This window comes from Enoplosus armatus, chromosome 16 (genome assembly GCF_043641665.1).
Source record: "Enoplosus armatus isolate fEnoArm2 chromosome 16, fEnoArm2.hap1, whole genome shotgun sequence".
NCBI classification, from domain to species: Eukaryota; Metazoa; Chordata; class Actinopteri; order Centrarchiformes; family Enoplosidae; genus Enoplosus; species Enoplosus armatus.
In genome coordinates, this window is record NC_092195.1 from 15,493,416 (window position 1) to 15,520,530 (window position 27,115).

Genomic DNA, 27,115 nt, shown 5'->3' on the forward strand with positions numbered 1-27,115 from the left:
CTGGTTGACCAACCAGCCAACTGACTGACATTCCCATCCCTAGAGCTGCTAGCGTGGCTACAATCTCACGTGACTTCTGGCCTACAGTTTGCCAGAAGACACATGGGACACTTTAAAGTGAGGGTAGAGGCTAAAATGAAAGCAGCAAAATACAGGGAAATCCTGGAGAAAAATCTGATGCTGACGCAGGAAATCTGCCGCTTGGGAGAAGATTGTTTTCCACCAAAACAATGAGCCCGAACATAAAGCCAAAGAAGAAACGTTAATGTCCCTAGGTGGCCGAGTTTAGAGTCCAAATCTTAACCCAATCGAGAATTTGTGGCAGCCTGACAGAGCTTGAGCAGTTTTGCAAAGAAGAAAGGGGAAAAAATTGCAGTGTCCAGATGTGCAAAGCTGACTGACCGATCCGCACAGACTCGAGGATGCAACTGCTGCCAAGGGTGCGTCTACTAAATACTGATCTGGAGGGGATGAATACATCTGCAAACGAGTGTTTTGTATTTTTGTGTTCACCTTTGACAAGAGGGGAGGTTTACATGTTTTTTCTAGTTCTCCAAAAGTTCTCCAAACTGGCTGCTATCTATCAGCTTCAACTTGTCTTGTCAAGTCTTCAACAAATCTCTGCCAGAATCTGTATCACTCTTGCCAACCTCAGCACAGACTGAAGCCTCTAAAAAGGCATATTTCCTATCAACAATACATATTTTTGCGTGTGGTCTCAGCCCCTGTGGCCGGCATATTTCTTTTACAGTTGTATCTGTAGAGGTATCCCAAAAACAAATCTCTGAGAGGAAAATGGTGCAATATGGCTTCTGGGTGTGGCAAAGCAGAGGCTGAACATTTCACATGACTACGGTAAGAGGAGCTTACATGATTATTACTCTGCAAACAATCTCGGAGCTGCTTTGTTGCCACATGTGGGGGTTTGTAGAGACCTTTCATTATTCAGCACACCATTAGAGGAAGATCGTCTGGACATTAGGGGACACTAACCAACTATAAAAATGGGGGATTCCTCTTCACAAAGTTAAGGGGAGTTGCTGAAATAAGGGGAGGAGGTGGAGGAAAACGAAGGGCAGGTCCAGAACTGTGGTTTGAGGTTATCCTGAGTCATGAGGAAACCTCCTCTTCTCCCTCTGGAAAAACTGACAGGGTACGGCCACATGAAGACGACTCAGCCCTGCCAGTCATTTTGCCAAAGACAGCTGCCGTGCAGAAGGGAAAAACACTTTTTATGAGTCATATATAAAGAAGCTGTACAATAGTGTTTCCTACTGTTTGTTTCTCAAGGTGCTTTCTGTGTTTCTATGGCGTAAACTGGATATAGGGTCAGCATATTTTCAAATCAAACATGTACTTTGCCTTTTAGAATTTCCATTTTGACGTTTTTTCCTTGTATGGAACGCCTAAAAGGACATGCAAAAGCATATTCAAATATAATTATATAAGCCTGACTGAGATCTTATGATCGTGTCAATGCCGTTGGATGGTGTTTATTTGTTTTGTGTGTTTGTGCATGCTTCCCCACCAATGCTGTTACTCAGAGTCATGTGAAATGTCACTGCAACCACACCCAGAAGCCAGACAACCATAGTCCAGTCACCACAGGAAATCTTTCTACAAAGCTCAATAACACACACATATACACTATGAATAAAAAGGTACAGTTGTGTGTTTTATGGCCCTTATGTAATACATTGTCCTTTTATATTTAACTGCTACAAGTAGTGCCTCAGAAATATTTAAATGTAGAAAAATACAGCATTTCAAGTACTAAGCTCTCTACTGACACTATGTGGCAGGAGGGCAAAACTACAGTCTTAAAGGAAGGGAGAAAAAAAAAGAAGAGAGTATGAAAAGAAAATAGAAGTTTATTGAGAATTCTGAATCCTGCTCACCCTTCCACAGTAGCAGAAAGACAACAACAACACAGACAAACATTAGTTAAAATCTGGACACATAAATACCGTTTCTCTTGTATCATGAAATCCAAAAACAATCTGTTCCAGTCACACAAAAGTAAAGTGGAGAGTGGAGGGAGGGCAACTGAGTATCTGCCCCACTGTTTCAGAAAAACAAACAAAAAAAAAAAGAAAACCCAAGCGGCTGGTGGTCTGTCTGTCTCTAAACCTGAACATAAATAATGAGACTGTGCTGTGGAGAGACACCAGTAGGATCAGTGCAGTGGTGGAGTGAGCTGAAGGATTCAGATTGTCTAAATTCCTCTTTCTCTGAGTCTCCTCCTTGATCTTTACACGAATAGCTTGACATTTAGGGAAATATTCGCTTTCAGGCAGGGAGTTGGATGAGAAGACAGATACCACTCTCTACCACCAGCAGCCAGTTAGCTTAACTTAGCTTAGCAAAAACACTGGAAACGGGGGAAAAGGCTAGCCTGGTTCTGTTTGAAGGGAACATCTGCCTACCAACACCTCTAAAGCTCACTAATGAGCATGTTGTATCTCGTTTGACCAATACGTACAAAAAATGTATAATTTTTTCACTGACTATTTCTTGAGTGTGACAACTAACTTCCTGGAGTCACTACTGGTTGCTTAGCAACTGCTAATTGGCACATAGCCCTGGTAAAATGGCAAATTGTTGTTTTTACACTTTGGTTTTGTACAGATCAAACAAACAAGATATAATGTCAAGAGCAGCTGGTAGTAGCTAAAGCTCATTATATAAACACATTATATCTCGTTAGTTAATTTGTAACCAAAAACCACAGTGTGAAAACGTCAATTAGTCTTTTTATGAGGGGCTATGTGCCAGTTAGCAGATATATAGCTAATCAACAAACATATATAAAAACAACATTAATCGTTTGTTTAATCTGTACAAAAGCGAAGTGTAAAAACGTCACGTTGTGGTGTCAGGGGTGGTTATGTGCCAGTCCGATCTTGGCTGGGACCAGTAACTTCCTGGAGTCCACACTGGTTGCCTAGCAACTGCTAACTGCTACATAACCTTCCATAAAAAGGCGAATTGTCGTTTTTACACTGGTTTTTCTACGAATAAACAAACAGGATATAACTTGTTAATTAGTGAGCTTTAGAGGTGCTGGTAGGAAGATTTCACAACCTTCGGACAGAGCCAGGCTAGCTGTTTTCTGATCTACCGTTAGTTATATGCTAAGTGAAGTTAACAGGCTGCTCGCAGTAGCTTCACATTACTGCAGAGTGGTAACAGTCTTCTCATTTACTCTCCGCCAGAAAGCAAATAAGCATATTTCCTAAAATGTCAAACTATTTATTTAAAGAATACAAAGCTACGGAAGGGAAGGGGGGTGACAATACAAACGCAGGTAAGCCCGCTGCAGAAGGGGGGCACACATCTCGCAAAAATGTAGCACAGGTTATATTTTCACTTAGGTACCAATACAGACAGTTGTTTGACACACACACAGACAGCTGGAAAAATGACACAGGCTGATTACAATTGTCTGAACGATTCGGAAATTCATGTTAGTTTAATCTATTTCTACGTTACCTCCTCTAACAGCAGAAAGAAGAAAAAAGAAACTAATGTTGCTTGTGCCTCTTAAAAAACAAAACAATCTGGGTGTTTTCTCTGGATCTTAAGGCAAATTCAACAGAATGTTTTGTGCAACACCTCCACAAAACATCAGACAAAACCAGTAACCAACGTTTACACATGAGTGATGCAGAAAAACACCCGTCGCCAACGTCCAAACTGTCTCTGTGAGTGCCAGATTGAGTGTACATGCATGGGGGGGGCTAGTTGGCTTCCAATGATGGAGGGTTTACCACCACTCTTTACCAAACTGTGCCAAATACAGAACAAACAGAGCCAGAGGTGAAAACTGACCCAGCCATCGCACTTCCTTCAGCTTTCCGTCCAACAGGCCTGGACATAAAACCCTTTCTACAGGGAAAAGTTCACCCACCGATTATATAAATTTTCTCATCAACGTGTTTGTAATGTGAGTGAACAGCAGGAGCAGCGTGGAGCCCCTGTATTGTTCGGCTCCCTCCTACCTCACCTCCTGTTTTTGGCACCGATGAGTTTGGTAAGGTTCGTGCATGGAATCCCAAGTGTGTGGATGCATTGATGTATTTTTGTTATGTATGAGTGCTCGTGTGTTTGTTTGTGATTAAGATCATGGCTGTGCGTTTCTTGCGTCTCGCTCACACTCAAAAAATCTTTACACTTTTTCATTTGCCCTAGTCTAAACCAAAATAATACAGTCTTCAGGGTGGGGAGGGGGCATCTGAAAAGCCTTGTAAAATGCAGGTGACCCCTCCCCTTCTGATGATAATTCTTTCCTGTCTTCTCTCGCTCTCTCTCTCTATGAATCTTCCTCCTCCTCCTCCTCCTCCTCCTCCTCCTCCTTTGTCCTGGACGCTCTAGCGGATGGCCTTGACGGGGCTCTTGAAGCTGGAGGCAGCTTGCAGCTGCAGCTGGTAGGCCATGGGGTGGATCTTGAACCCGTACAGCCTGGAGAGAGAAGGAAGTGACAGACATCTGTGAGCGTTTCTTCTGGAAAAAGTACAGGAGTGGCACCAAAGCTACTGATATTAACTTCAAATAAAAATGACAAGCTGCAACACAAACATGCGCACTGAAACTGACGAGCTGTTTACACTGTGATTAGTGATGTATCCTGCTTTCAGGGAGAGAGCAGCGATGTATGATTTTAAGCTCTTTAAACAGACGTCACAACAGAATGAAATAGATTGCAGGAAGAGGATGAGGGTGAGAGAAAATATAGACTTCGTTTGTCTTATTGGCCTAAATCAAAGATTGGGGTTGGAGTTAAGAAAGCATGTCGTCTCTGTTAACTGAGACACTGTAGATTTACCCTATTTCATCATGTATAGCAAATTCTCTAGAGCTGAAACAATTAGTCAATTAATCGATCGACAGACAAATAATTCGCAACTATTTTTAATTTTTTTGTGCATTTTTCACAATTTCCTGATATTTTGTAGACAAAATGAATCAGTTAATAGAGAAACTGGTAGATTAATCGATTGTGAAAATAATTGTTAGTTACAACCCTAAAACTCCATTAACAGAAAGTGATGATTTAAAACCAACTCAATGGCCCAACTGCTACTAAACTTCACTTAAAAACAAAAACAACAAATCAGTTATAAAATATCTGTCTTCTTCGGAGTTGAGCCTACTTCAGTGTTAAGTCTGCCCAAGCACGAATGCTGTGGTCAGACTGGGTACACAAATATGAATTTTGGCACATCCAAATTTTAATCTGTTCAGCTACAAAACACAGAACGGTCGTCACATCTAGCTTCAAGTATGGAGTGCTCAGTTATATCAGAATATGTATTAAAAATTAATTTAAAGCATCAACGTCACACTTGATAGTTTGATTAACTTTGATATCCATCTTTCTGACTGCAATTAATACACAACTATATTAGTCCTTTCTACATCCTTAATAAAGCAACCAGTGCAGATAAATGATTGCTGCAGTGCAACACAGCTTAAGTTCGACCTGCCATACTAACCTTGGGACAAACTGGTTGGCGGGCCTCTTGGGCCTGTACTCAGGGTGAACCATGAAGAGCATGTGGGGGAAGCCAGTGCCAAAATAGGCTCCATCTGTGTGGTGGTGCCTGGAGGACTTGGGTGTGTAGACGTCCATACATTTAGGGCAGTACAGCTTCACCATGGCCTCTCCCGGGATGTCTGACAGACCTGTGGAGGAAGAGGATGAGAGACAGAGGAAGGAAAGAAAATGGCTTAGATATGACCTTAAGTAAATCTACTATAACTAAGATAGAGACAGACAAATGCTTCCCAGTTCCTCCCTGGTATTTTCGCTCAGCACTGAATACAAACAAAAGGCATTATTTGGACTAGATTTTGTGTCTCTAAAAATCTACCGAGAGAAAACCGACTGAGCCCTCAATACACAGATAAAAGTAACAAATAGAGGACAATATTTCAAATTAACCAGAAACATAATTACTGACCAAGTGAAAACAGGGCATCGTGAATAAATTGCTAAAAAACGACCACATATTGTGAGCCTTCTGTAAGAGAGCAGTGTCCCAGCAGTGAACTGTTGCAGATATTTTACATCTGCAAAGCCATGGACAGACCATAGCTAAATAACTCTCTTTGATCTATTGTGCGTGACAAAATGAAATAATGTGTTCATCACAGTGGTGAACAAAGACCTCATGAAAAGCATTAGGACAATGTGACGCCTATTGTGACAAAATGAATTACTATCAAATAAACCACATTTTAGTAGTTTTCAACCATCTTGTGCTGTGTAAAAGCAACACTTGAAAATGTGGATGTATTATATTCAAAAATACTCACCGATAGGGAGCATAGGCTGATTCTCACAATAGACCCGGGGGCAATAGCCAAAATCTCCTTGTTGATACTTCTCCAACTGCAAGGTATAAATCAGGATATAAAATTGTGAATAAAAATAATTATAGGAGGCAAATAATTCTAATTTAAACGATTGTCACTGATTCAAAAGGAAGCTTACAAAGACTGCAACTCAGGGCTCCAACAGTTTACATCCCTTTAACTATTCGGCTGTCTTTGATCAATGCGAATGGTAAAAAGAGTCACATTTAAGAATATAACACAATCGATACAACAGTCTCCAAAAATGACCAGAATGGGATCACTACCACTCTGACACCGTGTCATTAAAAAAAAAAATCAGTACCATTAGCATCAGTTACTGCAGGCATATTACATTCTACTACATTATATATTTTAAGTTTATGCTAGTTTGTCCAACTCCTATTTGATGACACACAATTTCTGGTACCTTGCCAACAAGCACAAAAAACCTGACACATGAAAAGGATTAATTCGACATGTTTAGATATTTTCCACAATTTTTAAACATTTTATAGACAAAATTAATGATCGAGAAAAATAATCAGCACATTAGTCAATGATGAAACTGCCACAGCTAGCCGTATGTAACGATTATGGCAACTATAGAGATACCATGTAGGGACTTCAATAACTGAGACTTATCTATCATTATCACCACTTTTACTGAATATGTAAAGCCATCCGCAGTGTTTAAACTGACAGCTTTAATCTCACATGAAGTAAATAATTTTCCACCCAGTCAAGTAAGAAGTAATGGAAAAACAGCTTCCCTAATGCACATAGGAGTAGTGGATTTTGCTGATGCAGCTGGCCCCTACCATCTGTGCGATGCCTCGGTTAGTGAGGATGTAGCGTGCGTGGATGAGGCCATACAGCATCTCAGCAGCCTGCTCGATCAGGTCACTCTGGTTGGGATTGTCCTCCAGCTCCTCATCTGAAGACAGAAGGGAACATAGAACATTGTTGGTGTTCACATTTCTTTTGACAGTTTTCAGAGATGCAAAAGGACAGATTTCCAAAAAGGGAATACCAAAAATACAACAAAGAGAGAGAAAAAGAAGAATAGGGTGTTACAGTTGTGTAATCATCTGAAAAGGAGAGAAGCAACCTGCACAGCAGCTGAGCAGGAAAAACAGCCTTAAATCAAAACAATACTCAGATCAAATGTTCATTCTCATTTTTATTCATTAGGAGAAATGTGCAACTGCACTCAACATGACAGATTAAAAGAGCGGCACACGTTACAGTCAGGATCACTAATGATAGTCTAATGAATGCAACACCTGCAACTCCTTTACTCTTACCTCATTATCTCTGTTACACATTAGCTGGTAAATGAAGATGCAGATGAACATTTAGTCTCACCATTCAGTTCTTAAAGCTGTTAAAGACGACTTCTGCTTATGTTTGGGATGGTCCTCTCTCCCCTCTAGACAATTATCTACTGTTTCAACCAACACACCCAACAAAAACTAATGTATTTTGTACACTGTTGATATGTGTATCTACATGTAGGATTGTAACCAGTGCTGAGCTAAATTCGAGAATGTCAATGCATGAACATTATATACAGACCTGGTTCAAGGTCCAGGATCATGTCTAGGGCCTGGCGGTAGTGGGGAACCTGCTCATTGAGTCCCGTCAGGTTGAACTTGTCCTGGATGTAGTCTTCATCCACCTTTAGTGGGAGAAATCAGAAGGGAAAACTGATTATTTGGTAAGAACTTAGCGTGGCACATAGTTCAAAAGGATAGCTTCACATTTTTTAAGTCATTGAAAGAGTTATTAGTCTCTGTAATCAATCCTCCTGTACATACTGGCAGTGAAGAGATTCCTCTCAAATGTGATACCATTGTAAGACACAAAGTACGAAATCCACAGTTCACAAACAGGAGTAATCTCCTCAGCTCCAGTATCAACAAGAATAATGATTACAGTGATCAATAACATGAGAGCATTGTTCTAAGCTTGAAAAGTTGTGAATCTGTTTTTGGCTGTGTGCCTATGTATGTTGGGAAATAACAGTAATAGCAACACGTCAATATGGAGAGAAATATGCTCTACTCGACTCATGCACACGTTTATACTTCTGCTTAACAATGAAAAGCTTTTGATTTCAATTTGATATGTCACTACATGGATGGCAACAATTGAATACACACACAGATTAGACAGAGAATAAGGCAACTCACCTCACAGAAAAATTCATTGCCCCTCAGTCCACAGAACCAGGAGATCCATGACACTTCCTCTGAACTGCTCATCTCTGTAGACTTACAAAAGAGAGGTGAATATACTCAGTTATGACCCAGAAATTCAGCAGCTAGCTTATATCAGCACTCTCTACAAACATAATACTAACTACAATGATAGTAACTTCTAGTGTCAAATTGATATTGTCAAGTGGTGAAAATCTTTCTAAAATATTGTCCCACTGTTAGTTTTTGTCCGAAAACAATTATTGTGAAAGTATGAAGCTCTAAGAAGAAATAGTTGCTGCCAAAACCTGATGAAGACAATGCTAACTAGCTAGCTAGCGTTATCTTCTCAACTGTTAATTCTGTAAATTCGCCGTTGCAGTAAAGATTTTGTAGTCTCGAATCCGTCACGAACATGTGTTATTAGTGATAAATCCAACCTTGAATGTAAGGTTTAGTCATATGCGACGACAAACGGTTAATGGAGCCAACTGTTAGCTCGCTAAGCTAAAACTCCGCTAGCGGCTAGGACCCAAAATGAAATTCAATATGGCGCATCGTTAGAGAATAGGCCTCATGACAAAGATTAGCTATTTTTGGAGCTCCCTCTGCATTTGCGTTTAAACGACTCGCTGCAGTAACGTGAGTAATTCTCCCAACTTACCCGGCTTTCAACTTTTATACTCCTGAAAAATCCGACAGATCAAAAATTTAGCTATCTCACCGGTGTAAATAAGATGGACACCACCTCCCGGTTCACCCTCTAGGTTACGCTCTTCCTCTTCCTCCCGAGGGTCGCAGGCAGCGTACAGCGCCGATGACGCACTGCTGCCGACCACTGTTCATTTTGAATATTACACATTCTTAAAAGGTGTACTCGTATGTTTTAGTGCAAATGGCTTGCGCCTGTAGTTCCATCGTTTTCCCCTAATTTTTCAAGAAATTGTATTAAGTTTGGTGTTATTTTTCCAAATGAAAAAGAGCCCAAACACCTGTATACTCTTTGCACTTACTGTAATAAGGCCTCTATTAACAGAACCTCCCTTTATTTTATTTTATGTACTATATTCAAGTTATTTGTATTCTAATCAGTGCTCCCACGTTTATACACATTTCTTATTACTATTGTAAGACTGATAAGATGACAAATGTTTAATGCTTTTATCCTATTCTAATATGGATAGTGTGCTGTGAATAATATAACTTAATAGCATGCTGTGACATGTTTTTAGACTCACCAACTTATTTTAGTTACTGTCAGTAGCCTTGGGTGATAGTAGATTGGGAATACACCACAGGGAAAATCTCAGATAAACCTCCCACTTAAAAATACTTTTATTACTATGGAGAAATAACAATATTTAAGCAAGTTCAACTAAGATATCCTTGATTTGATTTCAATACACCCTTCCAGCTGCCTTTGTTTAATTGTAAACCATACAAACATACAAAACTTTACAATTTACAACAAGTTTTGGTTTCTCAACTTTCATTTGTCCGACAGCAGCACCATATTGCAGCTTTATACAAAAAAATTTGGTTTGGTAATATTTTTGATGTTGTGTGTGATAACCTTACATTGTCTACAGAACTGTTTTCACTTGAAAATAAATGTCAGAACAAAGTTCAATAGAGTCCTTTCATGAGAACATTTTGTCAAACACAAGTTTCACTAGTAGCATTAATTACAGCTGTATTCCATTTAGGTGTGCCACAACTACATGGAATTAAACCATCATTGTTATTAGTTACACCTTTACTTTCCATGCTATGACATGTCAAAACATGAGCAGTGAAACAGGTCTTTTATCTTGCTCAAGTTTATTCCACTTAACTGACCTGAGAAGAATGAGACACGCGATTACATTTTCCATTAAATCAAAAGTAGTTTATTTAACTTTGCCTTCTCTGTATAACTTTATTATAATAAGACACTTCTCTGCTTGTACATTGCTCCCTTGAACTAAAAATGGCAACATTTGTTTGTGGGAATGTAAGTTGGGGTAGACAAAACTTAGATACATACCAATATACATACATGTGTGTATATTACGGTTCCATTAATAAAACCATAAATTCTAAAAAACAGTTTGAACCACTCCAGGTACCTTGGTAATGCTGGACACATAGTACAATCTTTGAGTAATTTTTTTCTGGAATACACCGCTTGTTTTCTTTTAACATGGGTACATGAAATAATGCGCACATCAACATTAAAAGTTAAGGAGGGATGAAGGACTCTTTGAGCCAGTGTTAAGTGTACAGCTATCAATGTATACACCAGTAACAGGCAAGGCAAGCTGCACCCATGGGTGTGTGTTCATGCTTAGAAGACGTCATAGTGAAAAGTAAAATATGTCCAACTTCACTTGCCTGCTGAAGAATGTATGCTTAAATTACACAAAAAGACTGGTGAAGTTCTCCACTGCATGTTCTTCATTTGGGTGATGAACATATACACACAGCTGAATGTATATATGTGGATGTATTCAAGAAACAGTAGAATTGTCTTAATAATATTGGTTAACTCAAGTGTGGGCAAACAAGGCAGAAAGTGCTTGCCATTCATGTTAATAACCCTTCTGGTCCCCACCCCTTCCCGAGTTATTAGACACCAGAAAACGCACACATACACACAAGCACACACGCACATACACAAATCATCAAATGCCCTACTCACAACATCCCAGAGACGATCTTCAAATTGTTGTCAGTAAACAAACAAACCCCAACTTACAGCAGTGACAGAACTGATGCAGATGTGTAAATCAATTGAGTTCACACTGGATGTTGTTTCCGGTCATTTTTCAAGCTGTGTGCCATTTTATGTCTTTTATGTATGATACAAACTATGTTTACAAGTGTAATCCTACATCAATCCAATATTTCCTCAACACTCCAGGTCGCCATTATTTGTTGCGAGTGAAATCTTGGAAACCATGTGAACTGTAGAAGGTCACGCTTTGTCACCCTTTCAGCGTTGTCCTGAATTCAATTAGCGTGGGCTACTGGTTGCCACCATGTACTGACACAGACATCCCAAGAACACACACTTTGAAAAATACTTCCTCAGACAAGGAGCTCTTGGTAGTAGTCCTTTCTTGGTGTGAGGGGTCTCCACAAGAGCGGGGGGGGTGTGTAATAGTACAATACTCAGCCTAGCTCTGTACTCTGGGCCCAGACAGAGTACCTGTCCTGTTGCATCACATGTAACTTGCCCAAAAACATTAACACAAAGAAGAAGAAAAAAAAAAAAACAGCAACCATGGATTTCTGTTATACTACAAGGAGTGCTTATTAGAACATATTCAATTACCTATTGAAGCATAAACAATTTTATGAAAGTCAAACTATTTTTTTTTTTTTACTCCATCATGACCTACATTTTCATTAAATTAATTTTCCCCCTTACAAGATTTATAGGTATTTCACCTTGAGGGAGAAAAAAAAAGTTTCCATAAAAATGGAAGTCACTGAGGAAATAATAGTTGTTAAAAATAAAGCCACCAAGCTATCAATACAGTCTCCATAGGGTAAACAAAACTCATGAATGAGTGTAAAACTATTGTCCTTTGGGAAACCTAGATATCTGCAGTGTGCAGAACTTCTGCAGGTAAGGAGGATACTATAGTGAGGCTGAAAATGCCTTTATTTCCTAAATAGGACCAACCAATAGGTAATGAAATGTCAGAGCAGGTCAACAACTTTTTTTTTGGGGGGGGGGGGGGGTCACACCATCTATCTGAACAAGCAGCAGAAACATTGATATTAAAGACAAATCAATGATGTGTAGGTGAGCACTGAGCAGTAGTACTTCAATGGGTCTTATCACAGTAATCAGAGACATACTTTGCAGGAGACCAAAAAGTCAGCGGAAGGAGGAATTGGGAAATTTAGTAAAAAGGTATTTTAATGACCTGCTTTTTAGAAGAAGAAAAAAAACACACACCCCTTAACATTTTCCAGAGGCTGAAACTCAACTGACACAAGGCCAAAAAAAGAAAAAAAAGACACAAAGAGAAACAAAACATTATATGTTACATTGTTCTCATTAAAAGATGAAGCTGCACTCTTTCCCTTTGTGAGGGAAGTAATGCAGAACTGCACTACTGGATACCACCCAAGGCCAAAGTGTGGTAGAAATATACACAGGTACATAAATATAAAAATTAGCCCGATCCAAACATTTTTGCCAATTTAATCCCACATTTTCATTTTGCACCCACATGACTGCATGTGTTCCATGTGTTTGTAAAGATGTCATATTTGTGCTTGTATATGCGAGTGTGTGTGTGGAGCTCTGTGTGAATGTCTTCTGTCAAAACCACGTGCATCTCCATTGCAGAACCACATGCTTGTCAAATCCAACTGGGGTGAGATTCTTGGGGGGGGGGGGGGCAACTGAAAGGAGAGCAAGACGGAACAAATGGAGAAATTTACAATAACGGACGGTAGATAGTGATTGATGCAATGGGAAAGAGTTGACCGGGGGGGTGGTGCTAAAGTGAATGTGAATACCATCTCCATATACTGTACAATACACTAATTTGTTTAGGGATGCCAACAGATAAGCCATGAAATAATTATCAAAAAGGGATTAAGATGTAAGAGGGTGGTTTTAATGTGGGTGGGGGTTCATCTGAAATGTTTTGAAATATTTCATCACTTCCTATTTTTCGGGGAGGGCCAGTTGCCACGCTTCTCCCCGCGGTTGCCACCTCCATTACCAGGTCCGCCGGAGCCACCAGGTGGGCCTCGCGGGCCTCTTCCTCCCCCTCCGCCTCCAGCTCCTCCAGGGTTGACCCTGCGGTTCTGTCGCTCCATGCCAGGACGCTGGCTTGAGAAGCTTCTTTTATTAGCCAAGGGCTCTTTTCCGGTCATGTCACGCTCGACCACACCACCGCCTCCACTGCCACCTCCTCCCCTTCCCAGGTGGTGGGGATGGTGAGAAGAATATGACTTCCCTCCTCCTCCTTCCCTGTCTCTGAACTCTGTGAAGTCGCTGCTCTCAGAGGCGGTCTCCCACTCCTCATTGGCCTGGTCCGAGTTTTGGTTGGTGAAGTCGGGGGACTTTGCTCCATGGCTGTGGTGGTGCTGGGGGTGAGTCGGCCCAGCATTGCTCTGGTTGTAGTGGTGATGATGGTGGTTGTTTGCATTGCTAAGATGCCCGCCACCACTGTTATTGTTGGTTGTAACTGCGGTGTTGTGGTTGGCATTTTGGGCGTTACCTGTCATGGGAGCAGAGATGGGGGCTCCGTTACTGTCCTGAACTGAATTCAGGGAAGGAGAGGAGGGCCTTCCTCCCCCGATGACACCCACTCCTCCATTGATCCGTGCAGCATTTTCTCGCTCCTTCAGTCTACGGAAGCGGGGCGGCTTGTCCTGCTGGTGCTGAGAGCGCCCGTGACGGCGACGTCTTGGTGGTCGCTCAAACCCACTAGGAGGGAACCCACGGTTAGTGGGAAGAGGGAGCGCATTTGGCCCTCCAGAGTTTGACGTAGGGTTGATTGATGCTTGCTGGGTCACAACTCCTCCGTTTTCAGTGGAACCTAAAGGGGCAGGAGTTGCAGCGGGCAACAACGGTTGAGGGGGATTGGACCCCTGACTTTGAGCTTGACTAGCATCAGCTATCTTGTCTTTCTTCTCTCCTCCATTTCCTCCCCTGCCCGAGTCTTTGGGCCCAGATGTATGTGGAGGGCCTTGCTGCTTTCGGCCTGAGGCTGATGACTTGGAGGACCCACCATGAGAGGCTGAGCTGGGTCCAACCCGGTGTCCCCCAGGTGTTCCTCCAACATTGCCACTACCCCTGTAGATGTTTCCTCCTCCACTACCTCCACCCCTGCCCCTCCTAGAGGGAACACCCCTGGGGGTGAAAACCCGGGCCTGGGTTCCTCTAGGTGGTGCAGATGACATGGTGCCGCTGCCAGTGGTGTTGGCATGACTAGAGCCATTCTTGGTGTTGGGTTTCTGGTTGTCATCCTTGTCTGAGTGACCAACGTCACTTGCACCACTCTCACTGCCAGTCTCTGAACCTCTCTCCCTCCTTCTTTTGGGGATTTCCTCATACTCTGAACCCTCACTGCGGGTTTCACTTCGGTTCCTGGCCCTGGCTGGGTTATGTTGGGACCGATCCTGACCATGCCTGCCACCGCCCCCCTCGCCCTTGTTCTCATGGTGGTGGCCACCCGCAACAGATGAGCGGTAGTCTCTGCCGCTCCTGCCACCCATTCTGCCCCGACTGCCACCACTGGGCGCAGCAGTGGCCGTGTAGGTGCCGCGGAAACCACGGCCGCGCCCGTAGAACTCTCCCCCTCGTCCACGACTGGCTCTGCTGCCTTTGGCGGGGACTCCATGGTGGTGGGGGGCGCCGCCTCCTCTCTCAAATGAGCGGTCCCTGTCCCTCCTGGAGGAGGACCCCGAAAATCCTGAAGAAGTGGTGTCTACATCTTTGGGACCTCTACCTGACCCTCCCCCACCTCCTCCTGTGGATCGTTCTTTTCCTCCATTTCTGGGTTTGGCTGTCTGGGCTGGCTCATCTTTAGATGGAGCTGATGTATTCTGGGAGATGGAGGTTTCCTGCTTCATGGAGGTGGGTTGGCCACCATCTTGCTCTTTATCTTTCCCAAAGCCTGTTTTTTCTACTCCATCAACTTCCCCTCCGTCTCTCTTCATCTCTTTCAACACTGGCTTCTTAATGGGGCCAGCCCTCCTGTTGGCATTGCTACCTCCTGTCTGGTTGGAGGTTTTGTGGTCCGATGGAGTGTTGGAGGAGTCCTCTCCTCCACGGGAGGTGTTCCCACCTCCTGCATTGTTGGCCCTCCTACCATGAGAGGACCCCCCACCTGTGTTGCTGCTGCCTGGCCGTGGGCCCCACTGGGTCTCTGTCTTGTGCTCCCGCCCCCCTCTTTGGTTTGATTTAGGATGGGGATGCTGCTGCTGAGGCTGAGTATGACTGCCATGTTGAGAGGGAGGTGGGCTGGAGGCCATGGAGGAATGGGGAGCATAAGCTGGGCCTTGTTTTTCCTGTTTCACATGGCTGCTACTGCCGGCACTGCCACTGTTGCCTCTTTCACCAAGACTATGCCCAATACCAGCTTCATTCTCTCTGTGGGATGGGTGATGATGCAGGGCAACTTTGACATTCCCATCTTCCCTGGCAGAAGAGGAGGAAGAGGAAGAGCAGGAAGATGAGAGAGAAGGTTGATGGATGGGGGGAGAAGAGTCTGTCTTCTTAGCAGGGGCCTCAACAACCCTGTCACGGCTGTTCTCCGGCTTATGGGGGTGGACAGGAAAGTGAGGCTGCTGAGGGTGGTGGCCGTGATGGTGGTGGACATGAGAGTTGCTCTCAACAGGGGGGTGATCGGCTCGTCCGTTGCGATCGTAGTGAGGATGTGGGGCTCCCCATATCTGGCCCTGCTGAGATCCCCGGGGAGGCCCTTCATCCTGGTGGGTGAAGCTATGCGGCTGGTTTCCCCTCTCACCCACTCTCTGCTGCTGTTGGTGGGGAAGCATCCTCGCACTCTGGTCGGGGAAGTTGCTGTAGTTGCCCCGCCCACTCATGTAGTGATGAGGGTGGTGGCTGCCTCCCTGGGCTCCAACTTGAGTGGCAACTGGAGGTGGAGTCTGATTGGATGTCCCAGAGCTGGAGCTGGGCTGCTGAATAGGTCCCAATCCACCCTCTCGCATGCGGTGTGGAGGAGTGTCGCTCCTAAGATAAAGATATAAAAAACATTACAAAATGATCCCCCCCCCTTACAAAAACTTTTACATTGTTCTCAGTACGTACAACAGATGTTGTAGCAAGGCAGGACAACAAAGATAAGAGAAAGTAAAACTCTTGAGTTATGCTGAGTTTTGCATCCGAAAATGTTTTTTTATTCACCTTGAAAATGTTATAATTAAATCTCCCCCAAACTGATGTATGTATCCATACCTGGGTCCTTTGGCCCCATCATCATCCTCCAATGCCTGCTTCTGCCTGTGGGGGGATGCCAGCCCACGGCCCTCCCCTCCGCCAGGGAACACCTCTGGTCCCCAGGCCAGTTTAGGATCCATAGGGGGGGTCCCACGGTGAGGGTGCCCTGGATGCTGCTGCTGCCTGTCAAAGGGGTCTGAACCAGATCCCCCCGAATCAGACCGTTCACGCCCAATAAGCCCTGTGGTAGTGAAGAATTAAAAAAAGAATTGTCTTCACAGATACTGTCAACAAAACAGGACATACATTAACATCTAAACTATGTTCTGTAATATGGCAACACTGTATTATCTAATTGGTTAACCACTGAGCTTTTGAATGACTTATCTTACGTTCTCCAATGTATTCCATCAGATCTCAGTGATAATGTCACATTCACTCACCTGACGGGTGCATGCCAGCTGAATAATAGTCCATAGGCGGAGGGCGGCCCTGCATCATGCGAGGATCCATGTAGGGCATCATCATCCAGCGTGGGTCAAAATTCATTGGCAGGGGCGGGGGTCGAACCATATTGCCGGGTTGATACAGAGGTCCACCCTGCTTGGGTCCAGGCCCAGGTTGGGGTGTTGAACCTGGTGAAGGACCCTGTGGAGCCTGGGGCTGGGGGGACAGCTGGCTCTGTGATGCCTGGCTGTGCTGCTGTTGTTGTTGTTGTTGCTGCTGCCACTGCTGCTGCTGCTTCAGGAGCTGCTCCTAAACAGAAATAAATGTGTAAGGGAAAACATAGCACCCAGCATGTTTACCAACAGAAATATCAGACATTTCTATAAATGCATGCCAGCATTGGTAGCCAAATACGTAACTCTCATTTAGAATGCAACAACCATTCAAGGAATACATTACAGTACTTAAGACAACAGATAACTACAGATCCTAACCTGCTGCTGCCTCTGAAATCGAGGTGGAAGAGACTTCTGGTACTTTGAGTAACCCTGGCCAGGAGGACCACCGGCTTGACGACCTGCTCCCCCTCCGATATTCTCAATCTTCACTAAGTCAACTCCTCTTTCACCTCCACTTCCTGCACGAACGTGAGTGCCCACGGTCTCTTCCTTACTTTCTCCTGGTAATGGTACCTCCAGCGTGGGCTGCTGTGGCTGAGACACAGCCGGCTGGGGACACTGTTGGACATCTGAACCAAGAAAGTAGGTTGTGGGGTTGAATCAAGGGCCATAATCAAGAGGTGGAAGCTTTATTTTAACTGCCATGACAAAAACACCAGGTGTCACAAAATCTGAATCACTTGTTAGTGATCCGAATCACTGACCACGTGTACCAGAGAAACTCACCTGCACTGGAGTCATAGCTACTGTTGCTGTTAGCTCGCTGTCGGTCACTGACTCCAGGACTGGGCCCCGGCTGGACAGCCAGCACTGGAGGCTCCTCAGGGTCCACACAGGGGGATGGGGGCTGGCTGATGTTGGGGGAGGAGGCTGAAATAGATGGACTAGGGCTACCTGCTGTGGCAGCTGTTGAGTTTCCATCAAGGCTGGGGGTTTGACTGCCACCACCTCCTATGGTGCTGCCCTGCTGCTGTTGCTGCTTCTCATCTAGCCTTTTAAGCTTCTCGGCACAGGCTGCACGTCTTTCTTCCTCCATCCTACGTTCTTCCTCCTCGCGGCGACGTCGGGCTCGCTCCACAGCAGCAGAGATCTCAGTGGAGGACTGCTTCCTGCGCTGACGCCAAGTCTCATCCTCATCCTCCCCCTGGGCCCCATGGACCAGCAGGCCTGGCTGGGGAGGAGGAGTAGGGCCTCCTGCTGCTGGCTGATGCTGGGCTGGGCTAGATTTCCCCGGGCCTACAGGGGCACCCTGGTTGTGGGGCCGATCCTGAACAGTTAGAAAATATATGATGCTCTGTGCATTTTTCAACTCTCTGGATGATATCACTGCAATCTTGTTGAGAGAAATGTTTTACGAATGATTCCATCAACTGTAATAAAACTCAAGAGGCAAAAAGCGAACTTAAACTAAAGATGACTTAAGACCTGTGGGCGGTGGATGAGATAATGATAGAAATGATTTGTCTAAGGAGGCCCTATCTGGATGTCTACCTGTCGGTAAAAGGAGTAAGACCCTTGTCCAAGGAGCGGCCCAGGTGGGGGGGAGGGCTGCTCCCGGGGACCACCCAATCCAGGCCTGCGCCCCTGTATACAGGCAGACAGTTAGCCATTCTCCACAACAATAATCTACACTGACAAAAACACACACACACTAACACATCTCTGCCCACAAGTAAGTCTTTGCTTGACAGTGTGCACAAATTATCGTGTTGTAAATTTGGACTTTACAGCTTTTCACAGCTTGATTATGGGATGTCTGGGCAACACCTTGTTGCTGCTGTTCAGCTTTCTACCTGGTAGTTGGATGGTGCTCCCTGGCCCCCCCAGCCACTGCCTCCCTCCTCGGCCCATCCTGGCTTGCTGGAGGGGGGTTGGGGTCCATTGTCAGCATTAGAGGGAGGGGTGTGGCGCGTGTCTCCGCCACTGTCCGACGCCCGAGAGCGAGAGGTTGCAGGGGGGGCATCCTGGGACCTCTGCTGCTCACTAAGGACAAAAGAAAATGTTTTTTCAAACAAATTTTAGTCCCATTTTAAGTCAGAAAACTGTATTGTCATAATTTGAAGTTATCACACGCTGAATGTACCAGGTCACATACCGCAAGTCATTGTTGCTCTCGGTTCTCTCCTCTTCCCCCTCCTCCTCTCCTTCATCATCACTGAACTTCAACTTGGCGGAGTAATCAATCTCCTCATGAGCCCCTGTTAAAGCAAATAAACAAAGAAATTATCACAACCATGTTTCCATGTCAGCATATTTAGACATTATTCATCATCCCCCCTGAGCTGATTGTAATGACTGGAACACCTCTGCTTAGATCAGCAGGAAATATGATATGCAGAAACATCAGCAATGTTAGAAAACATCAATCTCACCCACTACCATTATGTCATCACCCCCATAATCATTTAGCAGCATAAGCACATTAGGATCATTTAAGGTCAAAATTGAATGGGGTTGGATGCTCCCATGTACAACAACAACAAAAATGAAAGCCTTTGCAGTGCTAGTTCACGATAGCTGTGTTCTGACTTAATTAATTAATTAAATGTTTCACTCGTACGTACGAATTCTATTATTGTTCCATCTAAAGGTTACACATATAAAAACAAAACCAGTCTTTGAGCGGAGATTTAAATATGATACAATGTGATTCTTTCTTCTTGATTCTGTTGTGTCATCAAAAGATTTCTTGCATGTAATTAACGAAGTACTTTAAAAAACATTTGCAAAAAATTAACACTCACATTGGAGCGTAAATTTTTTAGTTCTTCAAAATGATTGTACATTTGTTCTCCAGCACTTTTATCATGAGATATTTGTAATTTTCCCTTCTTAATTTTCTACAATGTCAAATGAACCACTCATGATCCCATCAGGAACCACTGTTTCTTGTACATTTGGATCTGGTTCCAAATCAGAATAGGCTCTCCATAGCCAACCCTATTTACATGTTAGTTGTATATCTGTGAATAGGCATTGCCTTTACCTGCCCAGCCTTCGTCTCCGTCGTGGTCCAGCTCGTCTAGCTCCTTCAGGTCATCCTGTTTTAGGATAGAGGGTCGCTTCACCATCTCTCCACCTGCGTCACGTGGGCCACCCTGAGGCCTGCTGTCAGGACCACCCTGCCCACGAGAGAACCTAAAAGAGGGGAGAAGGTTCTTTGTAAGTGTTATGTAAAGTATGGCCCTAAAAAGCAGGAGAACTGGCACTCAATTAGAAAGAAGAGTGAGTTTTTTTACCTACTGAAAAAAAGATCATGTGAATTTTGGCAAGGAACATACCTTGGAGCGGGTCCTTCCCCAGGTGCAGGGTACCTGTACGGCCCTTGGGGGCCATAGGGGGCCGGGAAGGGCAGGTAGGGAGGATACATCTAAAAAGAAAAAAAATAGATCTGGTTCAGCTACTAATTCTTTATAATCAGGAGAGCTGTTTTAAAAGCACTCAATCTGCACACAAATATTACAATATTTAAATGAGCCCTGCAAAGCAAGCAGTTCTGTGGCTATAGAAAAAAATGAAGAAATTAACTGAAAACAAATACTAGGATATTGATCTGAAATTAAAACAGAACAAAGCAAGAGGTTAACTTACGAAGGGAGGCATGATCCCTCGGTATTGGGGGAATCCAGGCCCCACAGGGGGCTGGGGCAGGGGCAAGGCGGGGCTGCCTGCGGGAGGGTTCCTAGGTGGCCCGTGGGACTGAGAGTTCGGAGGGGGGACCCCAGCTACCCCATCCATCATCAGAGCCCCACCAGTGCCACCCTCCGCTGCCCCCTCCCCAGACAGGGTGGGTGCCAGGGCTCGGCCCCCACCGTCCCGCCAACTTGTAACGTCTGAGGACAGAGAACACAAGAGAGAACAGAGCGGTCAGTATGGTTGACGGGCTTTAATGGAATGAGATCAGAGATGCAAAGTCATTACTACACTTACCCCAACCAGAAACCCTGGTTGTACATACGTAACAATAATACAAGCCAAACTAATTATTTAAAAAAAGCTGTAACTATTTGCTCTGCTGCCCTATGTTGTCAACTGAACCACGAGACAAGATCTGAAGTCTGTAACTTAACAAATACTGTGACTACAAAAAGCACTCCTCCTAAAAACAATCTTGTGAGAGAAGTTTTCTTACCACCACTGACTTAATGAAATGACTGGTTGATAAATCATTGAAGATTAAGTGGGCATCACTCACTCTGGGGGCGGAGGCTTGGTCCGGGCCCATACCACTGATCTGCAGTGCCCTGTTCTTTGCCAGCTTTGTCCTGGTCGCCAGCCGCCTGCAGGGTGGGAAATTCCTCGCGAGAGAATGGCGACGGTTGGTTTGATCCCTTTCCACCTGTAGAAAGGGACGACAATGGTTTCTCAGAGAGGGGTATATGTATAATGAAAAGCTTATGCCAGATAAATATATGAGAGATGTACAAAAAGAAAGACTCACCATCCCCTTGTGTTCCATGTGTGACACTGGCCTGTGCCCAGGACCTTGCCCCTACGGCCTGGGTTGAAGCTGGGGCCAGAGCCTGGGGGGAGGGCACACACAAGAGACAAATACCATATATGTCAACTATGGCCACTATAAATCTCCACTATTATGAGAGTTTGACTTTGCATTCTAGTGTCTGTACCTCTGAAACTGGCGGGGTTCTCGGGCGGGTCGGTGCAGGTGTCGGTGAAGCCACAGGCTGCTGCGATTCCGGCTGCGGTGCTGACAATGCATCGGTACTGAGAGCAAGAAAAACATGGAACATATTAGACATAGCCTCAGCAAAAGAAAAATGCCATGGTGATTTTGTTTCTACCTATTGTAGTAAGTAACAGGGCTGCTAAAGGGGGGTTTACTTACCTCTTTGGGTCTGCTTGTTCCTGTTTGCTTGCCCATCCTGTGCCGTCTTTGGGAACGAGGGAGACGTTGGGATCGTTGCCTTTGTTCTCTGCCTTCAGACTGGGCAGGTTGGCAGGGGGTGGCATACGCCGCGCGGAGGCAACTTTACCAAGAGACTGCAGGCCATGGCGGGGGGGAACTGATATGGGGAGGAGAAAGGAGGTCATTAGCACAGATGGACCACTGAAACTTGACACCAATTAAATCTACTGGGTGCAAGAAGGGGCCTGATGACAGGGATGGCATTTGCAGCTTACTTTAGTGGATACACAATTAGGATGCTGAACAACCAACAAGGCTAGAGTCTTGGTAGTTTCAGTCTGATAATTCTGATGAATATGGATAAGAAAAAGCTTCCAGATGTTATTAAAAACCTTCGGCAAACCCACTTCAATTACACTTTATAGGGATGTATTTGGGTATGGCTGCTCACAGAAGCATGGAAAAGTGCCGTGCTGAATATCAATCCCTCATTTGTTTCCTTGAGGCTCAGAGAAACCACAGCAGTGCATGGCTTCACTATGTAGGAGGGGGGAAGTCTGTAGTTTAGAAACGGGGACAGCTGCTTAGATCTAGTGGGGAGCTTCTGAATTAAACATAGAGTGGGGACTAAGCACAGAAGTCAAACAGCGTCCACAAGTAAGCCTCTGTGTCTCAGGTCAGGCTCAGTGGCTCCGAGGCTCAGCTGACATGCCAAGAGCCATTCACCCTCTAGACCATGCATTTCCTTTTTTATATGGCTACAGTTATGACACATTTTAATAGACAATTTTTTTACTCAGGTGTAAAGGCCTATAAATAAGGGTAGTGAATATCCCTGAATAATATTAACAGTATCAGCAAAACCACGTTGGCAGGCAGTTGAGAGATGCAGTATTTCATCCACTTCCTGTATTGGAAATCAGCACCAGAGCTATTAGGGAGACAGTAGGCTAATGCATCAAAGTTGCAGTGCTTGGTGTCGGGAGACAACACAGCACGGCCAGGCACTTTAATCACAACAACAATGGGTAAATCCAACTGTGACATAGCAGATCTGTTTCCTTAGGCTACATCTGACCAATTACAGAACAAGTCGTATATCCTCAGTGGCAAAACAAAACCATCTGGCAGAATTTGAAAAAGAATACCCTGGGTAGAAAGCCAGAAAGGCCAATCTGTTACACTAGATATATGTTCTGACAATGAAAGCTTGCATATGACAGATACTCACCAACAGGCTTTTGTGCTTCAAGGCTCTTTCCTTTGTATGTATCAAACAGGTTGAGAGACGCATACTTGGTTTTGCCTTCCTTCCCCTTTGCAGTTTGCCCAGAGCGCTCTGACATTGCGCTGTCCGCTCATTGAGTATGGTGAGCCCTGAGACTGGAAAGAGAGTGAGGGGGAGAGATCTGACATCAGGTATACACAGAAAGTGAGAGTAAAAGTGCTGATTGTATTGTATATATATTGTGTAAGTATGCGTTTGAAAATACTAGTGAAACAGAAACTGTCAAATCAAAATATGCTGAACATGCGTGCTGTGGCCTGACAGATACAAATACGCGATTTGGCGGCAGTGGTGACTCTGCTGGATGTGTGTGGTATAATTAAGCTTTCATAGAACAACTTACAGCACAATGTAGAAAGTTACACACAGACACAGTTAGTTCTGAAAATACACACTTTTTTTTCTCTTTGCACACCCAGGAGGATCACATAGGCAGTCAATAAAACTTCAATAAACTTCCTTTAGAAACTTCTTCACGGACATTAAGAGTGTGACATTCAATATAACAAAGTAATGTGGCTGGAGAAAGGCAAAAGGCCTCTATCACAATAGAAGACATCACATTTTGTATTTCTGACCAATGAAAACCTAAGCGAAGTATCCTGATAAGTTTAAGTTACTTTTTAATCATGTATTTTTGCCAGAGGATTTTTTTTTTTTTTTTAAATCAGTCAAATCATACAAAATATTTAGTGTAGCATCCAATGGGTCTGATTTGTTAGTTAATTGGCCAAAATACCAGCAATCTAACATTACACAATGAATGTGTGGCGGGTATTAGACAAGTCAGATGTGTTGGTGTTCCTTTTCTTAGGTCAGAATATATTTAAAGTCACTTCAGAGCAGGCTTTTTCACAGGACTGTCACATGGAGGAGCACATTTTCATTATTTGCAACACAGAGATGAAAGTGCATGTTCCATTAGAGGAGCATGTTAAACTGAAACAAATACATCAAAATAGAATAGTTATGTTAAACCCACTATCGAAAGGTAATTTTTGTATTTTGGGGGTGAAAAACTAGACTTAAGTAATAATAGTAAATAAAATAGCCAAAAATCAGAGGTCTTCCAACTCAATCTAGAGCCGTGGATCTGGAAAGGCTATCCTGTTAATCTGGCTTCACGTATTGAGGAATTGGATCAGATGATTGATCACAGAATGTTTTGTTGTCTTTTGTGATTTCTTTTTTTTACTGTAATAGAAACCAAAGTGTTCCCAGACTTTTGACTTGCATGAAGACAGTGGCTCCACCACCTTCTTCTCCAGCATACTTGTGTGTTAATGATCTTTGGAAGAATTTCCAAAGGCAAACTGTAAACCTAACGTTACTAAGAAACATTGACATAAACATCTCTTCTGTGCCTAGAGCAGAGATACCATATAAGGACATCCGTGCCTATCTGACATCAGATAGACACGGCAGTTGAAAAAAGTTGGAAACGGAGCGTTCAGAGCGGTCTGAAGCCTGAGCTTTTGGCTCACAGGGATTACCTTCACATACATTTACCTCATTATTTGGCAACGCTTAGTATGAATATCCAACATTATATTATATATAAATATAGAAAATAAGGAAAAGCATAATAGGTCCTTTTTAAGCATGGTTTCTATGACAACACATTATAAATCATATTCTTGTGTGCCTTGCCTTGAGACAGGGTTGGCTCCATAGCAACTGCCAGGCCTTTAGCTTGAACTCATTTTACTGCACATCAATAAAACACACTGCACTGACATCTGTCCAATTCAGAATGATTTGGCTGAATCCAGCAAGTTAAACCGCTGAGCCAACTCTCATTAGGCACAATTACTGAGAACAGATGATTCTCCTTTGTTTAACATCTGTATATCAATGACCCATGTATATTTTAAAAACTGAAAGGTGAAAGAACTCATGGAACCCCAAGTCATGACAGCTCCACCAATCCTCAGAATACCGGAATAACAAGTCTGCCTTATTATTGCTCATACCAGCAATATGATCAACAACAGTGGTGTGGCTATGCTTAGGCAAATCAACAGATTCAGATTCAGGGATGAATATGAAACCTCAATCAAAACAATGCTAAAAGACTCAAATGTAAAGCCAACTGCCTTCTACTGCGCACTGTCAATCCTTATAATGACAAAACGCGCGATGCCTGCAATACACAAAACAACAAACGGCTTCACAGAATGACTACCGAGCACTGTACCGTGCCTCAATAGCCAGATGAGATTAGAAAATTAGGTCGTGGGATGGCTGGTCAACTACATGTTGTATGGGGATTAACGGGGGCCAGCAGCTACACTATCAAGCCATAACTGCAGCAACGTATACCACAAAGGGGCCTTGTAAAGCTAAAGCTAACGATAAACACTGACCACGTATTGCTACACTACAATCTTTGGGTTAATTACATCAGCTGGAAGCTACGGCAGTAGCAATCAAATATATGAATCACACACTGAAGATATATTTAATGTGGTAATGTTAGCTGGCTAACACAGGGCCTCAATGTTCGCGTTGGGAGGGGGACTGCGTTGATGTTTCATAATGCATTTTCAACACCTTGCGGTAACATTAGCTTATTGCTCTTCAACCCCGCGAGGTGCTGCATTTTGAATCACATACTGACATCTCGACTGGATGTTTTCATCAAAAGATGCTACTTATCTAACATTCGTAGGAGGCACAGGACAACGCAGAAAAAATATTTTATTAGGAGAACAAAACAAAATGGCGGTAGAGAGAGGCCCAGTGCATATTAACGTTAACATAGACCGGTTGTGTAGCATAGCTCTAACGAAGCCAACTTGCCATCATACAGCTACTATTTAAAGACATTGGCAACATAGGAAAAGTAGTAGTTAATTATTTTGAAAAATATCCATCAAATATAAATATCCGTTTTAACTAACGCCAGTGTCTCGTAAACTAACACTGTATTAACGTTGGCTAAAGCTTCACAGCGTAACGTTATTCCAGGCGAACAACCTGCGCTAACGTTTATCCGCTAACATTAGCTACGTAACTTATAGTCTACCGCAACCAAACACTATCAAATATTGCAACAATAAGCTAAACTAGTGACCGATATTACTACAAAAAATAATTTGTATGATTGTTCACAAAAGTATTTCACTACTTCATCATTTGATATGACAAACGCTAGCTAACCAACTAGCCAAGCTAGGCTAAAGAGCTAGGCAACCACCTAACATTAGCTAGCTAGCAACAACAACCAAGTGTGCCTTTCCAAAAATAAATCAGACTGCACCTCCACAAAACATCCTCTCGGGTAAGATAATTGTGTGTCCAATGGTAATTGACAAAATTTCAGGTCAATATAATGTAACTAATCGGTGATTGCATAAAACATGCAACATTTTCCGGCCACTGACCTGGTCTTGTCCCGACTTGTCTCGAGGTTGTATCGCAGAATGAGGTTAGCTATGCTATCGCGTAGCTTTCTAGCAAGTGACCCAGCTAGCTAAGCAACGTTATCCTCCTGCATAGTCAAACACATACGGTCTTTGCAGTAGATCGCACTAACTTAGAAATTGGTAGCCCTATATAGACAAGGAAGGTATTGGGCTTACTTGCACTCCTTTTCTTTTTTTCCCAAAAAATAAATGAAAAGGTGAAAAGAAAATTGTGATACTGGACTCGATCCGTCACCTAAAGAGCCGTCAACGGCTACTGGGTAATTTCGTGAGATGGAAGCTGTTCGGGACCTCTACAGTTTGGGAAAAAAACGCGACTCTAATTTTTAAAAAACGCTGGCCAAGCACCCTTTGAAATAAACGTTAATCAAATAACTTCCATTGCTTTACGGATTGAGTATGAATTTAAATACGTGTAGACTGCTCTCAATTA

The 27,115-nt window shown here is 43.6% G+C and overlaps 2 protein-coding genes across 4 annotated transcripts; both read right to left on the bottom strand.

The window, feature by feature from the left end:
• Positions 1–1,853: 1,853 nt before the first annotated feature.
• csnk2b (casein kinase 2, beta polypeptide) lies at positions 1,854–9,313 on the bottom strand. 2 transcript variants are annotated; one of them, XM_070922227.1, is made up of 7 exons: positions 9,283–9,313; positions 8,553–8,633; positions 7,936–8,038; positions 7,179–7,294; positions 6,319–6,394; positions 5,496–5,685; positions 1,854–4,461 (listed from the first exon to the last, which is right to left on the bottom strand). In XM_070922227.1, exons 2-7 carry the CDS (start codon positions 8,622–8,624, stop codon positions 4,371–4,373), a joined length of 648 nt encoding a protein of 215 aa, XP_070778328.1. In that variant the 5' UTR covers positions 8,625–8,633; positions 9,283–9,313; the 3' UTR covers positions 1,854–4,370. The 2 variants fall into 2 exon arrangements, with proteins under 2 accessions (XP_070778328.1, XP_070778327.1); XM_070922226.1 differs by having other exon boundaries at positions 9,223–9,313.
• Positions 9,314–12,450: 3,137 nt separating this feature from the next.
• Positions 12,451–26,670, bottom strand: prrc2a (proline-rich coiled-coil 2A). 2 transcript variants are annotated; one of them, XM_070921440.1, is made up of 17 exons: positions 26,641–26,670; positions 23,198–23,349; positions 21,946–22,123; positions 21,728–21,824; positions 21,541–21,622; positions 21,295–21,438; positions 20,691–20,932; positions 20,381–20,469; positions 20,086–20,237; positions 19,195–19,297; positions 18,893–19,082; positions 18,591–18,683; positions 17,826–18,366; positions 17,415–17,668; positions 16,917–17,229; positions 16,492–16,714; positions 12,451–16,266 (listed from the first exon to the last, which is right to left on the bottom strand). In XM_070921440.1, the coding sequence occupies exons 2-17, from the start codon at positions 23,310–23,312 to the stop codon at positions 13,221–13,223; spliced, it is 5,862 nt and encodes a 1,953-aa protein (XP_070777541.1). In that variant the 5' UTR covers positions 23,313–23,349; positions 26,641–26,670; the 3' UTR covers positions 12,451–13,220. The 2 variants fall into 2 exon arrangements, with proteins under 2 accessions (XP_070777541.1, XP_070777542.1); XM_070921441.1 differs by lacking the exon at positions 18,591–18,683.
• Between the last annotated feature and the right edge of the window lie 445 nt (positions 26,671–27,115).